A 16,717-nucleotide genomic window follows, 5' to 3' on the forward strand; every position below is an offset into this window, starting at 1 on the left:
AGAATTAAGAAAAAAAAAGAGAAGCTTATGGCAGATACCGAGGGCTCAATACAGCAGAGTCCCTAGAGGAATATAAAAAGCGCAGGGGGGAACTTAAAAAGGAAATTAGGAAAGCTAAGAGAGTGCATTGGTGGGTAGAATAAAGGAAAACCCAAAGGGGGTTTTAAAATATATAAAGACTAAGAGAATAACTAGGGAAAGAGTATGGCCAATTAGGGACCATAGAGATAATCTCTGTGGACCCGGAAGACGTGGGTACAGTCCTCAATGAATACTTTGCATTGGTCTTCATAATGGAAAAGGACGACGCAGGTATAGACATCAGGGCAGAGGACTGAAATATTAGAGGGAATTAACATAGAGAGAGAGGATGTACTAAGGTTTAGCAGCCTTAAAAGTGAATAAATCTGCAGGCCTGGATGAGATGTATCCCAGGCTGTTGAGGGAGGCAAGGGAAGAGATATCACGGGTCCTGGCAGTAATTTTCCAATCCTCTCTGGGCACTGGTGAGGTGCCAGAGGACTGGAGCACTGCTAACATTGTCCCATTATTAAAAAAGGGAGAAACGGATAGACCAGGAAATTACAGGCCAGTCAGTTGAACCTTGGTGGTAAGGAAGTTACTAGAAAGAATTCTGAAGGACAGAATATATCTACACTTGGGGAGACATGGATTAATTGGGGATAGTCAGCATGGGTTTGTTAAGGGAAGGTTGTTTTGACAAATTTGATCAAATTTTTTGAGGAGGTAACCAGGAGTGTTGATGAGGGTAATGCATTTGTTGTGGTCTACATGGACTTTAACAAGGCTTTTGGTAAAGTCCTTCAAGGCAGACTGGTCAAGAAAATAAGAGCCCATGGGATCTGAGGCAAAGTGGCACATTGGATCCAAAGTTGGCTGAGAAACAGGAAGCAGAGGGTGATGGTAGAGAGTTGTTTCTGTGACTGGAAGTCTGTTTCCAGTGGGGTTCCGCAGGTCTCCATGCTGGGGCCCTTGCTGTTTGTGGTGTATAAATGATTTGGACTTAAATGTAAGGGGTATGGTCAAGAAGTTCGCGGATAACATGCAAATTGGTAGGGTGGTAAATAGTGCGGAGGTTAGCTGTAGACTACAGGATGAAAGCAATGGACTGGTCAAGTGGGCAGAGCAGTGGCAAGTGGAATTCAACCCAGAAAAGTATGAGGTCATGCACTTGGGAAGGGCTAACAAGGCAAGCTATTACACTGTGAATGGTAGGACCCTGGAAAATACTGAAGATCAGAGGGACATTGGTGTGCATATCCACAGATCCCTGAAGGTAGCAGGGCAGGTAGATAAGGTGGTTAAGAAGGCATATGGGATATTTGCCTTTATTAGCCGAACTGTAGAATACAAGAGCAGGGAGATTGTGCTGGAACTGTACAAAACGCTGGTTAGGCCACAACTAGAGTACTGTGTGCAGTTCTGGTCACATTATTATAGGAAGGATGTGATTGAACTGGAGAGGGTGCAGAGGAGATTTACCAGGACGCTGCCTGGGCTGGAGGGTCTGTGCTATGAGGAAAGATTGGATAAGGCTGGGGTTGTTTTCCTTGGAGCAGCAAAGGTTGAGAGGGGACCTGACAGAGGTGTATAATATTATGAGGGGCATAGATAGGGTGGAAAGGAAGGCACTTTTTCCATTAGTAGAGGGGTCAATAACCAGGGGGCATAGATTTAAGGTAAGAGGTAGAAGGCTAAGAAGGGAGTTGAGGAGAAATATTTCACCCGGGGGTGGTGGGAGTCTGGAACTCACTGTGTGAAAGGGTGGTTGAGTCAGAAACTCTCGTAACATTTAAGAAGTATTTAGATATTCACTTGCATTGCTATAGCCTCCAGGGCTATGAGCCAAGTGCTGGAAAATGGGATTAGTGGAGTCAGATCTTTGCTGACCAACATGGACACGATGGGCCGAATGGCCTCCTTCTGTGCTGCAAATGTCCATGAGTCTATGAGATAGTGTGACCATGGACCTCCTGCTTTCTTCCACACCTCCCCTCCCTCACCCCAACCCTACTCCTTCTGCTTTGACACTTTAAGATAACCAAAAACTGCCATCTGGCCAGCTGCAGCACACACAACAATCCCATAGAAGTGAAGAGGAGGCTCTGTCACTTGATCTGACACTTGCAGCTACCAGCTCAGATACTGGCACTTCATGTGCCTAATTTTAATCACTCCAGCATTGGTGGCTTACCTTCAGCTGTTTAGGACCAAAACTCAGGAGTTTACTCCCTCAGCCTCTTTATGTCACTTTTCTAATTTAAGTGAAACTGACATGCTACCTTTTTAACCAAGCTTTTGGTCATTTGTCTTAATATCTCCTTTTGTAGCTCAGTGTTAAATTTTGATTGATCGATAACACTCTTGGAAGTGCTTTGGGATGTTTTATTATCCTAAAGGATATTATCCTATATAAATGCAAGTAGTTGTTTTCCTCACTAGATCTCCCTAGCTCCATTATACAAAAACCACAACACATACAAGATTCATAGTCCATATTCCATCCCTATTACCTTGTCTTTTCAAACCCCACCAGCTCCCTGTTCATGCCATTGATTTTAAAATCATTGTCTTCAGATGCCTTGTTCCATCCTATTTCTGTGATCTTTTGCTCTCCTACATTTCAGCAAGCACCCTCTCCTCTCAGCAATGATCTATTACTCATCTTTCCCCTTCACTATTATTGATAGCCATCATGCCTTTGCACTCTAGACTGTTCTCCCTAAAGCTCATTGCCTTACTGCTGAATTATCCACATTCAAGCACACACTTAAAACTCATCCCTTTGATCTTCAGTCATTCCCCCAGCTGTCGTGCTTCACCCTTGGAGCTCACTTTCCCTATAAAGTGCAGTGGAACATTTTGTAACATGACTGAAACTGTATAACTAGGTTGTATAGTGCAATTATTCACCAGTGTGCAGCATTTGCCATGCTTTTTTTGTAAATTACAGGCACTTTTACCCATTCCCAGATTGAGAGTAAGTGCTCTGAATACAATTGCAGAAATACAATGCTTTCATAATAGCATTTCTCATGATATCCCTCAAATCACTTCTGAGAGGGAGAAAAATACCTAAACACAAACCTAATCTTATGGTTTGCTTCAAAAAAGAATGTTACCTCAATTGACAATTCAACTTTTCTGATATTGTAGGCAAAATTCTGTGCCCTACTGCTTCAAGGTGCAACTTGTTTGCTGCTGATTAGATTTTGCATTTCAAAAATTCTTCTACAAGGGAAAATATAGTGAAGTAATAGGAAACAAGTTCACATCTTATATGCTGAGTTCATAACCTTAGGTATGTAATCAAGAAGCAGCACAGAATAAAGATGTTGCCCCACTAATAAAGAGAACAAAATTGAAGTGCCACTCAACTGGGGTCATCTCATAACATAGTAGCAGATCGCTTATGACATTGCTCAGTGAGTCAGAGTATATGGCAGAAGTTAGAAAAGTGTGGCCATAATGAAGTGAAGTGTTTTTGTGTTGATTCCTGAACAAGTGGGTAGCAGTGAATTGCTTTTGATTAGCTCAAATAACTATTCAGAAAAGCAAGACAGGTGTTACACAAAAAGAGCAGAATCTTATCACCTTATTCTTTGGCGCAATGGCAGGACCATTTTAAGGTTTTAAACCTGACCTGATTAGTGACTTTCCGGTTTGTTCTTTACCTGAATAAACCAATTCAGGGCCTGCCAATTAGGGAGGTGGGATAACATGGTCATATTGTCAGAGAAAGGATTTCTGTTTAAAAGGACCATGGCATGCTTCAGAAAACCTCACCGGCACTTGGATTTTTCAAACTGCAGCACCCAAAAGAATGGAGAGGAAACCTAGGGAGGCTCACTTGCTCTTACCTGGAAGCTGAGGGATTGCTGTGAGGTGAGCTCTCCAAAGGACATGAAGAGGAGGACAACCAGTCTCCAACCAATTAGGTGTAGAAGGAAATGGCCGAGGAAGTTATCAGCCAAAAGAGTTTTTTTTCCCTCCAACCTGTAGACAGTGCACCAAGAACATCCAGGACCTCAGGAGGGTATGATAGATGAGTGACATAACACTTTCAGGTTCCAATCCCTACACTCTGGCTTGTCCAGCATTCTCCTGCATAGTAAGCCTCAGGACAACACGCCTTGCAGCTTCACTCATTCCTCTCTCTGAAAACACCTCACATCCTCATCTCAACAGCCAATACTTGCTCTCATACTCAGCCTATTGCTGTCTCGTACCCATGCTTCACAATGACATTCCACAAGTGGTGTCTTTCTCTCCTCTGCACACAAGCCATTATTGGCACTCATACTTTCTTGCTTTCTTTTCTTGCAGGACAAAAAAAGCTACACAACTTGCCGAGAGATGGAGGGAGGTGGGCTTAGGGGTGGTGAGCCAGTGACAGACACCTTGATGGCCATTGGAAAGGAGGCCTTGTACATGAGAATGCAGATGTCAGCAATGTCCTGCCGTGAGAGCCTAAGGCTCTTGAGGCACTGGTGCTTGGACATAGTGAAACAGCTGATCTTCTGCCTGTGAACCATGTGTTTGAAGTATCACCTTCTTCCAGCCGGATCTTGGTGGCCATCCCCTCTGCCCTGTGGAGGGCCATGTGGTTGAGGAGAAAGCTGCTGATGCTGCTGCTGGAGTAGTTGGCAGTGGTGACCCTCAGCAGAGATGAACATGAAGCTACATAAGCTGCTGTCATGTTGCTCTTAAAGCTGGCAGCAGGAAAGTGCAGCTGAAGTTGGGTGAAGCACTAGATAGGGGAAGTGCACTCCAACCAGCTGGCCATTACACACCAAGCAGTCGATAACACTCTGACTGAAAGAGTATTTTGGATATCAGCCTCTCAACTGGCCATGGCTGGAGCTCTTCAGTGTGACTGATCAAAGACTTCACAGCATGTCAGTTTCACTCAGGAATTGCTTCCTGCTGTGCTCTCATCTTCTCCAACTCACTGAGTTGCAGTCACAACATGGAACTGTATTAGTGGGAAGAAGAAATTCATGCACAAAATTGCTCTTAATTGCCTTAAGTATTTCAATTTGCTTCCTGCTTCAGTTATGTGGATTCCTCACTATACTCCCAACCTGCCTCTAGGAAAGCTGGAAGGGGATAATGTCAGTATCCCAACCTGATGACATTTTTTTGCAAATGTTCTGTTCCTGAACATTCCTCTACCAGCCTTAGAAAATTTCAAAGATTTTTAATATATCAGATACAGAAGGTTTGCCTGTGATTAGCAAGAAATCAGGAATAATACACACTGAAAATACTTTTAGTTGCCCATGCTTTTATTGGTATTCAAATTCTGACAACAGTCCATAGGTCAGGGTAACATTTAACAAACAGCATGCAGTTTCCAAAGACCTAATCAGCACTGCCAACCTCCAGGGTGCGCAAAAATTGACCAATCGTTATGAAATCTTACATGTGGGGTTTAAAAAAACATTTTGCAAGTCTTAGATTGTGAAACATTAGAAATCTTGATCTCTTTTCTCAGGCCTTATACCCTTTCTCCATTTCAAGTTTTTAATTAAATGGCCATTTCTGTAATGCAATTTTACAGACATACACTATTTTTATACACATTTTTAAAAATAGTTTTCCCAATTTGGCCAGCACAAGGGTGCAGTGACCTGGGTGATTGATGGGAGCAGAACCTACTTATTCCATTGATAATGGAGATGTGGAGAGCCCCTATGTAGAAATGAAAAATGGCAGCTTTGAATCCCCATGAGATCCATGAATTCTGGATTGTGGTGTAACACGTGGCTATCGGAACCCTAAGTATTTTACAGTTAAGCAAAAGACAAATATTGAGGAGAGATTAATGGGAGGGGGAGCTGAAGGAAACAACACCTACAAATGAGGAAGCCTGACAGCTTAAACCAGCAGAACAGCACAGCGTGAGAGATTGCTTAAATTGCTAGAACACATAAGTTGCCAGATCACAACAGCTATGTTGCAAAACAAGGGACAAGAACATTCAAGGCATGGAAATAATAAATCTGTGCAATATGAAAAGAACTTAAACCAAATTGATCAACAGTTCACAAACAAAGACAAGTGATAAGTTCATGGAGCAACGTTTCCACTTTGAGCACAACCAACAATCAGAGTGCAAATTGAACTCAAAATTGTACAAGCCTGCTGGATTTATTTTATGGTTCAATTACAAAATCATTTACTAGTTTCATTGGTGTATAACAGTCTCTTAGCAAATTAAATAATTAATATTTGAAAGCTGTTAAAAGATGCCTATTAGTGCCCTTGCATCTTAAAAAAAAGCTTAATCTTAAGAGTTTCCCTGAAGATCTGTAAATGGGTGCAATTAGCGGAAACCCGCCATGATGATTAATTTAATCCGGAAGTGGGGCCAGCTTCCAGTGTAACATTTCTTTGAAGCAGCACAAAGATTGCGGAAACACAGTTTGTGTTCAGCACAAACCATATTTGAAATTCTGTGATCTTTTGCGCTGGTTTGGTTGATTCTGGATGAACTAGCAGAAAATTTGCTCCCCATGTGTGCAAACTAAAAAGAAAAAGCATGAAACACTGAACTCTACCACCAGCCCCGCCAGCTCACCCTCCACCCTACACCCACCACCACCGTCACCCTCCCCCCTCGCCCTGCCCCTCCACAATTGCCACCCGGTAACAAAATAGCCAAAACTAGAGAAAAAAATTAACGCCTTTGGAGGTGTAGTCAGTACTGAGTGGTTATGAGACAGCACTATCTTCCTATTGCACAAATACCATTCTGCTTAAAATAAAGGCGTACAGGATAACAACTTTAGATAATGTCCGACACTTCAGAAATACTTAGCAATGTAATACCATATAAAATGCACTAATAACTAATACCAGAAAACTGGGATTTATAACCCTTCCCACGATTAAATATAAAGGATATTTGAGTCAACAAAACTTATCTAAAACACAAATTTTCAATGTAAACTCTCAAACCAATAACAGAAATCTAAAAAGCAATTAAAAAAAAAGAATTGTAACATAGCTCTGAAAAACAAATGCAATAATCTTTGATAGGAAAGAAAAAAGCTCGAGTTCTCTCCTTGAACCTAAATTTGGTCAATGATTTTAATATAATTTTTTAATGACTACTTCTGTACATGATATCTGTTTGATAGGCATTACTAAATTCCATGGCATATACATTTCCAAACATAATTTTCAAAGTTAACAACTCAAATTACCAGTAACTTCAAGTTTTATCTACAAAACGGCCTAGGAAATTGTATATGATCAAAGTAATGGAAGAAATCATTTTTATTTGCAGTTTAAGAACAGATCACATGTTGTATACAAAAGTAAAATACTGCAGATGCTAGAAATCTGAAACAAAAAATGCTGGAAATACTCAGCACGTCTGGCAGCATCTGTGGAGAAACAGTTAATGTTTCAGGTCGAGATGACCTTTCATCAGTTTTGATGAAAGGCCACCTCAACCTGAAACATTAAGTCTGTTTCTCTCCAATAAAGCTGACCTGAGTATTTCCAGCATGTTTTTGTTTTTATAACATGACTATAGTTCTTTTCTGCATGGCATTCTAGTAACAATTGAGAGAGCCTGTGAAGTAGTTTGGAAAAAAAGCTATAATGGCTTACTTTGAAAAACACATTTTCTTGTGTTTTTAAATGCCTTCAAGCAACAGAGAACTACATACATTCACAGACTTCTCTGTGACCACTTTCAATTTCATTCCATAACTAGACAGAATCAGATCAAAACAGGAACTTAGCTCTAATAAATTATACTTCAGCCATTTATCATAAATAATTATCCTCTGAAGCCAATGAAATCTTTACTTAAAGCCAAAATTAATTCCGTATATTTACTCAGTATTAACCACCCAAGTTAAAAATTATCTTATGCTGTGTTTACAATGTAGCTATTTCTCTCAGTAGCTACAGTTCTGATTCTGACTGGCCAGTATTTTGTTTACACTGTATGGCTGAAACTCTGATTCTTCAGACCAGGAGGCAACTCATGCATAGTTATAGGCATGTGCAGAGTTTCTTCCTTGTGCATCAAATTCTTGGGCTAGATTTTGCAGTCAGTGACAAAACAGTGCTGCCGATCTTGAAAAATCTAGTGATCTCAGTGGCACGCATGTCCCCTTTCCCAACGGTAGTTTAAATCTGGCGCTTAGTAAGGGTGCAGAAGTGCAGCAGCAATGATGTCAGCAAAAATGTAAGCAGCCAACCACATTGAAATATTCTCACATACAGCAAACTAATAATTTAAAAGCATTTTATCCTTCACTTTTACTTTAAATTTTCAAATAACAAAGTAAATAATAATGATTGGATTAATTGTAAGTTAAAATATCAATATAAACTGACGTATGAAAAAATAAATTTTGTTTTTTTTATATCATAATGGAGAAATGTAATATTGCACAAATATAAAATTAGCATTTCAGGTTCAATGAGTGTGTTAATTAGTACATGGTAAAAAGCATTCAGTTATACCTCATTAAACAAGGTATAACTTTTTCAAGAGTTTTACAGTGACACTAACAGAGTAGGAGTGAAAGGTTTTGTCATTTCACCGATTATTTAGGGATTGGACTTGGGGTAGACCTCAACAGCGCACCCACTCATACGGATCAGCTATCAGTTTCAGTGGCATAATGATGGTGAACGCTGACAGCTTCACTATCATTACCATGGCAAAATACGGGCCATTATGTCTAGAGAGAGTGATGTCATATTCTAAATATTTTAGACCAAATCTGGGTGACATATGAAAGTATCTAGGAGGCCCTTGTTAAATTGCCAAGTCATTGTTAAATTTGGTTTGACATTACAATGGAGTTACCACCATGCGGACTGAAATTGAAGCAGTGAGACTACATCAATGCTAAAGTTGGAGCATAAGTACACACTTGAATTAGTCAAACATGTCTAATTCTACCCTTTATTCTGTGCGTATCTGTTTTTTCTTCCTAAAGTCTTGCTATAATAATATTTTAAAATAATGCACATTATTTTAAGTACCCTGAAAAATAAGACAAACCCTCAAATATTTAAATCACAAATACTTGTCAGCTATTTATTTCCATCAAATTATATGTTCTAACTAGGATTGTTGAAAATTTGATTGCACCTCGTCAAATCAGTGTAAATGTGGAACTTATCAGATAACCTATTAAATTTTCTTCAAAGTTATTTCAAAATGATTTACAGTTACACAGCATATAAAACAATTAAACATTCTGAAATGAGCTAGCCAACAGCTTAGTGAGTAGCTGAATCATTTAGACTGGGAAGGTTTTGGGTTATGTGTAAATGAACATTAGGTGGGGCTTGACTGTGTTGTTTGTTCTAGCCAAATAGCTTGCCAATGCTTACTGTCAAGGCTCATGTGAATAACTTGGTCAAGCTAACAAAAGGAAGCTTGGCATCAGTGGAAGAGTATCCCAGCAACAAAGAAATTTATTCAGGAGTTGGGGGAATTGGCAAGAAAAATAACATAACTCAATATTAAAAGGAAAACTAAATTTTTTTTATTGCATTAATTATTTTCTTTTTTGTATTTAGGTGCTTTTAGTGCAAGGTAAAGTTTTATTCTACAGTGAAACCAGCCTACATTTAATTAACCAAGGCTAACTTGATAGCACAACATTTTTGGTAACTATTGTAAGGTGATTAAATTAATAGAGATTTATTGGACTGGATTTTCACCGAATTCGGATGACTCAGGAGCCCTTTAAAAATGGCCGATGGGTCCCGATTCTGGGTTTTGCAACCCCATTGCTGGGCATTCTTATTTTCAGGAGAGCCTTTAAATGCTGTGGGCTGGTCTGCGTCAAAAGCCCACACCTCGCACTCCTGACCTTGCCACCATTGTGGAGATAGGCATGTCCTACCTTTCTACAATTTTCATGGAGTCAGACCAGGTTTTTAAAGAGCCGTGGTTCATGGTCCCTTAGATGAGACATGAAGCATAGTATGCATGAGGGGACCTTTTAAAATATTAGTGCATTATACACTGTATAGAACCAGAGAACTGTACAGTGATAGTAGGATGTGTAAAGAAAAGCTTTATTATGTATGCTTAACTGAGAGCCCAGAAATCCATTACACTTGTTGAAATACCTCAGCCCTAGAGAAAACATTGCTTGATTGACAGCTCTGGCTGTCTGATCTCAGCTGTCAATTTCACAATGTTAAATGGTTTCAAGGGCTTGAAGTTTCTGTTATAGATACTTCAAAAGATCTGGATGATTGAAATTTTTATTGCCCTGCAGTGAAATTACTTTTTTCCAAACATAGTGGAAAGTAATGAATGAATGACTTTTTTTAAAGCTTTTGTTTACACATGGGGTGGTTAGAGTGCCATAGCTTGGCATAGGGTCCATGGGGGATGGATGGGAGACATGAGGTGGCATAGATGAAGCATGGGGAGCGTGTGGGGGATGAGGGGTTTGGAGGGGTGAGCGCTGGATGGCCTGTCTTGTCTTTATTTTAACTGGGAATAAGTCCCACAGCGCTGAGGTGGGGCTTTTAAAAGCCACCTCACCACTTGGCACCCCATGGCTGCTTCTAACCTCTTTCCTGGGCCCGACTCCAGCCTCCATCCACCACCTGGGAATGAAGACCCTACCTTTGCAGGCACTTTCTCCTGAGGTGGGTGGGCTGAGCTGGGAATTTTCTGGACACCAGCCACCCGCCTTGATGATGAAAATCCAACCAATTATTTCTATATAAAGCCAAATATATTTCTTATTAAAATGCTGAGGCAAATGTGATAAAGAGCGAGTTGACATAGGAACAAGCTACTTCAGTTGCAATTTTTGCACCCCTTAAACAGGAAAATTGATTTCCTGAATAAGTACATCTTACAAATTGGAAAATAACTAAACATTCATAAAAATTACAGAATATAGAGGGGTTGCAATAAATTACTAATGTAATTTTCTTACTGTTTGATATAAGGACTTGCAAGTTGCTTCAGTGATTTGACTTATTTTGTTGGTAGAATTGCACTAATTCTTTAGTTAAACTAGAATGGATTTAAATAGCTATTAAACTGAATTGCAGCAATTATAATGACAGGTGTTCTCTGTTGCCTCACATTAGTATCTGTTATTCATTTGGCAGCCTCAACAAATATGTTGGACTGAAGAGCCTAATCATTTAATATCCACACAGGTAGTGAGGTCACTAAAGTACAATTAAAACTGGGAAGCTTGACATATTTTCTGCTGCTTAACCCAGAGATATTAAGGCCAATTATAGAACTCACATCATCTAAAATTAGCTAATAATATATATCAGGGGATCACACTTGCAACCTTCCAGCTTTACAAGGATCAGCTACTCTCTGGATAAACTCATTAAGCTATTAGAATACCCTGAGTAAAATGCAATATTCTAATTAACTGGCCGGCAGTCACAGCAGGACAAGTGCAAGAACATTTTAAAACATCTGTAAACAGATCCACAGTAGGTATAGCACAGAGTAATAGTGAGAAATAATTCCAAATACCTAACTTAAAATTAAAACAGAAAACATGCAACATTTTTAAAACATAATCAACATTTCTAATTAACACCACAAATAACAAAACCAACAGCGCCAGATATTGAATCAACTGAGTTCTGGTTATACTCTGTGTATTAAATATTAACTCAACACTGTACTTGAGAACCAGCGATGCAAGAGCGCCAGAGAGCAGTAATGGGAGTTTTTGGTTTTCCTGTTGCTTCAACTCCAACACTTATGTTAAAATATATGAATGAAGAGTCGCCATAAAATGCTTGTTGAGAATTTGTTGAAGGCTAATCATGGAAAACCTGTGTAGAATTGTTTGGGAGTAAATTAAAGTGGAGTTCTGAACTCTTGGTCAGATCTATAATTTAGTTACACCTGTACAAAGTAAGGACATTATTTTGGAGCTTCAAAAATAGTGTCTGACGATGTAAAATAAGCCAAATATATAATAGTGCTATGGATAATTCAGATTTTAATTTCTAAAAATGTCATTTGTAGATGGCTTTCCCACCCCTCCAATAATTTAGGGGAGAGGGGGGGGTCCCTACTTTGAATGAGGGTGCCTGATTGAGAGACCCGGCATCAGGAAGCGGGATCTACCGTCCTGTCTTTGCTGCTGACCACCCCCCATCCGGCCGCACCCCCCATCACCTTCATTCACTTGTGGCCTGGGAGCCAGCAACGATCCTAAGCCTTGGGTGGGTGTCATTCTCCTCTTTCTCCTCTGATCGACCGGCAGCTCTCAGTGGGTGAATTTTCCACCCCTGGGATCCTTGATTCCAGGCAAAGCCAGCCACTGCCCAATTAAGTGTTGAAGTGCCATTGTGGCCTTTCCCCAAAAGAGGTGGCACAGGGCTCTTGCCAGCTTTTCAGCCAGCAGGCGAGATCCCTGTTACCTCCATTAAATACCACCCTACCAGACCAACTTCCACTATGCAAGAAGTTAAAAAGTTAAGTGACTCCTCAGTTCATCCCTGCTATTACACAGATTCCTTGTAATTGATGGAAGTGGAAATAGATGTAATAGATAGAGTGAAAATTAATAGGCAGGATGCACTGGAAAAATGGCAATGCTTAAAGTGGATAACTTAGTCCACATGGTTTGTATCCCCGGTTGCTAAAGAAAGTAGGGGTGGAGATAGTGGAAGGGCTTGCCATAATCTTCCAATCTTCCCTAAATAATGGGGGTTGGGGGCTCCAGAGAATTGGAGTGGAAAATGTGACACCCTTATTCAAGATAGGGTCTAAGGACATTCCTAGTAACCACAGGTCGGTCAGTTTAGCATCAGTGATGGGTAAGATTTTGAAATACAACCATCATGGTAAAGAATCAACAGGCACTTGGAGAGGTTTGAGTCAATTATGGAAAGCTAGCACAGAATTATAAAAGGCAGGTCGTGCTTGACTAATCTAATTGATTTGTTTCATGAAGTAACAGAAGATTGATGATAGAAATGCAATGGACAATATCTATTTGGATTTTAAGAAAGTGTCTGACAAAGTACCACATATAAGGCTGGTTAACAAAATTAAGGCAGGGTCAGTTTGGATTAAAAAATTGGTTTAAGGACAGAAAACAGTGGGTCGTGGTATATGATTGTTTTTCAGACTGGGGGATGATAGACAGTGGTGCTCCCCAAGGCTCAGCGCTAGGACCACTGCTTTTTATATATAAATGATTTGCATATTGGAATACAGAGTAACATTTTGAAAATTGTTGATGATACCAAACTTGCAGGGTATGGCAAACAATGAGGATGGTACCAATCAACTACTACAGGAAATAGATATGCTATCAGAACAGGAATACAAATAGCAAATAGAATTTAATATAGTGAAGTGTGACGTGATGCATTTTTGCAGGAAGGAAAGAGAGAGACAATATTTACTTACTGGCACAGTTCTAAAGAGTGTGCAGGGATAGAGGGACCTGGGGGTTGATGCGAATAGAACTTTGAAGGTGGCAGGACATAGTGAGAGAGTAGTTAGCAAACCATATGGGATCTTGGGCTTCATAATTTGAGGTATTGAGCACAAAAGTAGGGAAGTCATGTTGAACTTTTGTAAAGCTTTGATTAGACTACAATGAGAGTAATGCATCCAGTTCAGGTCACCATACCTTAGGAAGCATGTGAGGATCCTTGAGAGGGTGCAGAAGGGATTTACTAGAATGGTTCCACGATGTGGAATTTTAGCTACAAGGTTAGGTTGGAGAAGCCAGGGATGTTTTCCTAGAGTAAAGAGATTGAGGGGAGATTTGATAGAGGAGTACAAGATTATGACAGATTTAGGTACAGTAGACAAAGAAAATATGTTGCCATTAGCACAAGGGCTTGGAGGCATAGATTTAAGGTTTTGAGCAAGAGGCTGTGAAGAACTGTTTTTTATGCAGAAAGTGGTAATGATCCGGAACTCACTGTCTGAGAGGGTGGTGGAAACTGCGATGATGAAATATTTCAAAAGGAAATTGGACGGGCACTTGAGGGAAATCAACTTGCAGGGCTATGGGGTTAGAGTGGGAGCCTGGGACTCACTGAACTGCTCTACAGAAAGCTAGCATGGATTTGATGGGTCGTAACATCTCAATGACTCTTCAATTTTGCCTGCAGGGTTTTATTTTCAATGTGAAGAGCGCAGGTAGTATTCTATCAGGGAGCTGCAGAGTTTTTGCATGCACCATTATGCATTTGGCCATATTTATGTATCATACTATAAAACCAAAATATCTGAATATACCAAGAGTTCAATTTTGTCCTTTACGTTCAATTGAATTATTGACTAATTTCTCCCCTGACTAACCTGCCAACAGCTTCATCATATGGGTTCAGTAACTTATTGTTCTTCTTTTTATCTTTAATGAATAATTGGAATCATGACCCCTATATTGCTAAATGGGAAAAAAAAATCTAATCTTAAATAAACTAGCGTATAAAAACATTGTTGACAAAGATCAACTTTTGGAACCTTAATAAGGAAATACCTTATTGCACCCATGAAGCAGTTACACTCCAACAAAGAAACTCAAGAGTTTCCTTCAGGTTCAGAGATCCAACCGGCTCCTCCAAGACGAGATTTCAACTTCCAATTTTGAAATTGTTTGAGATCTTTAGATGTTGTAATGTTATTATTCACACCCAGTGTCTTGATGCTCAGACTATATGCTTTCAGAGAGACTTTGCATTTGCTATCAGCCAGTAAAGAAGCTACCTTAAGTTGCGTGAGAACTTGCAAAGATCTGAATAAAACTGTAGTTTCCAACATTTAATGGAAGCAGTGTATCAGATAATATTTTTTAAGTGTCTAATGGTGGTGGTAGACAAGCTTCGTTTGGCAGTTTCTAAGTTACATATGATACCACATTGTTGAAAATAGGGCTTCAGGAATGCTGCTTTTGGTCTACCTGTTGTTATCATTGGTATCTTTTTGTTGCTGCTGCAGCAACACTTGAGAATTCATCCTTGTTCTACAACTGAAGGCAGTAGATTCTTTTGTTTCAGTAAACAAGACAGGTTAGTTGTGTGCTTCTCTTTTTAAACAATCCTGGCAGATAGCAACCTGTCCTTTGATATAATCTCGACATGGACAGATTCGATTATAATGTTCATGTGATCCTGCACAGCTGAAGAGCAAGTAATCTGACTGAAATAGGCACATTTGGTTTTGAAGGTTAAATGCTGGCAGATACAGATCACTTTCCGTTTTTGAGGAATTGCAGAATATTCCATATCTGCAAAAGAAAGTAAAAGAAAGTGATGTTATTATTGCCAATATAGCTGGAAGACTAGTGTCTAAAGAGGTACATTTTAAATGTATTACGTTTTTCTTAGAAATTTAAAACTGTTTTCTCAAATTTTCCTTAAAAAAGTGCTCAGCAAGTAATTACCTCATACAGTACTATATGCTGAGAATAATGCTGTTCGTCATCCCTTTTCACACCAATTTTCTCCTTTTGAATGGTGACACAATTCATTGGTGTGCTGCTCTTAAATCTATGGCATCAACTATTCATTCTTCTGATCATGATCAAATGTTAGCTTTATACCTAGTACAGCTACCTTGATTGGTTGTTTAATTTCTTCTTTCTCTCATTCTAAACACATTGGTTGATAATGCCCTTTTAAATAGCTAACTTATTTATGTTGTGGCATTTCATTTGTTTTTTTCCTTTTGAAAATTCAGCTCTTTTGATAGGTTGATGAGAGCATAAATTAGAAGAAAACTTAAGGTCTAGCCACTTCTGTTAAAGAACAAATTTTTGCTTCAATAGAGAGAAAAAAAAGTGAACCTTGGCTCAATGGTAGCATTTCTGTCTCTGAATTGGAAGGTTATAGCCACAGAGGCAAGTGCTCTGTTCTCTAGTATTCGTGAGTGCAGTTTTTGAGAACTGCAGCTGCACACTATTCCTTCTCCTCAGCTGTTGGCAAACTCCCAGCACCAGACCCAATATTAAATAAAGCTTCTCTCAGAAAATCCTGCAAGCCTATCTACAGAAATTCTAATTATGTTTTGACGAGCAGGAATTTAGTGTATTTGGTGCTTTTATAATGCTCTCTATGCTATTTGTGAATCTGCCTTGCTAGTAGTTGGAGGAGGAGTATCGATCAATAACTGCGTAGCCATCTACCAGGCTGCATGGCATCAAATGCAAATGTACCTGCATAGGTGTCAGTCACCTATTTCACTGGAGTTGCTATGAACTTGTTTCTTTCAGAAGCAATGCCTACTGTAACTTACACAGAGCTATGTAAAGTCACATATTTGAAGCTGATGTGAGTACCACCCAGCTACCACTCCACAGATGTTGCTGCTGATGGAAATTTCTTCAAGAGCTTCACCAACTTGTCCAAGTAATGAGTATCTGTGCAGTCTGAGGATCTTGTGGTTGCTTGTAACCATTATTCATATGGGTGAAACCAGAATTTATTGTATCCAAGAATTTTAACTCAAATGTCTCCAAAGCAACATTGGAAACAATTACAAGAGATCAGTGAACTGCTTATGGCCTGCGCAGTTGAATTTTTGACTGCAGATGCCAGTAGTTGCCAGTTGAAGAGATGAATTTTTTTTTCTCTCAGAGGGCACTGAGTTTTTCAAACTCTCTTCTTCAAAAGGCAGTGGAAGTGGAGTCTATGAATATTTTTAAGTGGAGCTAGATAGATTCTTGATAAGCAAGGGAGT

The 16,717-nt window shown here is 39.6% G+C and overlaps 1 protein-coding gene across 5 annotated transcripts in view; it reads right to left on the reverse strand.

Annotated features, from left to right (window-relative positions):
• Positions 1-14,113: 14,113 nt before the first annotated feature.
• The window catches only part of LOC144678887 (alpha-1,6-mannosylglycoprotein 6-beta-N-acetylglucosaminyltransferase A-like), a 121,349-nt gene continuing 118,745 nt past the window's right edge, over positions 14,114-16,717 (reverse strand). For all 5 annotated transcript variants that reach the window (XM_078538905.1, XM_078538906.1, XM_078538904.1 and 2 more), the window contains one exon: positions 14,114-15,266. In XM_078538905.1, the coding sequence (XP_078395031.1) occupies positions 15,050-15,266 (217 nt within the window). In that variant the 3' untranslated portion in view covers positions 14,114-15,049. The remainder of the gene's footprint in view (positions 15,267-16,717) is intronic.

The sequence above is a fragment of the Cetorhinus maximus genome, chromosome 3, assembly GCF_964194155.1.
Source record: "Cetorhinus maximus chromosome 3, sCetMax3.hap1.1, whole genome shotgun sequence".
Classification (NCBI taxonomy): Eukaryota; Metazoa; Chordata; class Chondrichthyes; order Lamniformes; family Cetorhinidae; genus Cetorhinus; species Cetorhinus maximus.